This window comes from Halichoeres trimaculatus, unplaced genomic scaffold (assembly GCF_033239565.1).
Source record: "Halichoeres trimaculatus isolate MK-OKI-2021-1 unplaced genomic scaffold, fHalTri1.1 fHalTri1_scaffold_2, whole genome shotgun sequence".
Classification (NCBI taxonomy): domain Eukaryota; kingdom Metazoa; phylum Chordata; class Actinopteri; order Labriformes; family Labridae; genus Halichoeres; species Halichoeres trimaculatus.
In genome coordinates this window covers 3,925,659-3,926,428 of record NW_027437180.1, presented here as the reverse complement: position 1 = coordinate 3,926,428, position 770 = coordinate 3,925,659, and the positions used below count along the sequence as shown (strand labels likewise).

The 770-nt window shown below is 53.2% G+C and overlaps 1 protein-coding gene across 1 annotated transcript; it reads right to left on the bottom strand.

Moving 5' to 3' along the window:
* On the bottom strand, positions 1 to 472 carry LOC141810842 (histone H3-like). The gene has a single exon (XM_074698681.1). It carries the CDS (start codon positions 470 to 472, stop codon positions 62 to 64), a length of 411 nt encoding a protein of 136 aa, XP_074554782.1. The 3' UTR covers positions 1 to 61.
* Positions 473 to 770: the final 298 nt, after the last annotated feature.

Here is a 770-nt window from a genome sequence, read left to right as displayed (position 1 = left end):
TTGTTCGGTGTGGTGGCTCTTAAAAGAGCCTTTGTGTTGTTGTTATTGAGCTGCAGTCAGTCTAAGCTCTCTCTCCACGGATGCGGCGGGCCAGCTGGATGTCTTTGGGCATGATGGTGACTCTCTTGGCGTGGATGGCGCACAGGTTGGTGTCCTCGAACAGCCCCACCAGGTAAGCCTCGCTGGCCTCCTGCAGAGCCATGACAGCAGAGCTCTGGAAGCGCAGGTCGGTCTTGAAGTCCTGAGCAATTTCTCGGATCAGGCGCTGGAAGGGCAGCTTGCGGATGAGCAGCTCGGTGGATTTCTGGTGGCGGCGGATATCCCGGAGAGCCACGGTCCCGGGCCTGTAACGGTGAGGCTTCTTGACGCCGCCGGTTGCCGGGGCGCTCTTCCGGGCAGCCTTGGTGGCCAGCTGCTTCCTGGGGGCTTTGCCTCCGGTGGATTTCCGAGCGGTCTGCTTGGTTCTTGCCATGCTTGTCTTCTTTCTCTGACTTGGAGAAAAATGTGGAGCAGAGAGGAGCCTTGCTGCTCTTAAAGCAGAGGAGCTGCTGTGAAACGTTAGTCATGTATTGTAAATCCAGATTCTATAAGTACAGGCGCAGCCCTTTAAAGCTATCGCTAGTGGGTTTTAGGCTTTACACGATCACAATTTTTGGGCCGATCACCGATCAGTGAGTTTAAATAAACCGATAACCGATCACCGATCCGATCACGTGAGGAGCAATATTTAAACTACTTGTTTATGTACATATATACTTATGTGCTGTTTC

Bases quoted from the DNA above. Each gene is read 5' to 3' on its own strand.
- LOC141810842 (XM_074698681.1), bottom strand. From the start codon at position 472: ATGGCAAGAACCAAGCAGACCGCTCGGAAATCCACCGGAGGCAAAGCC.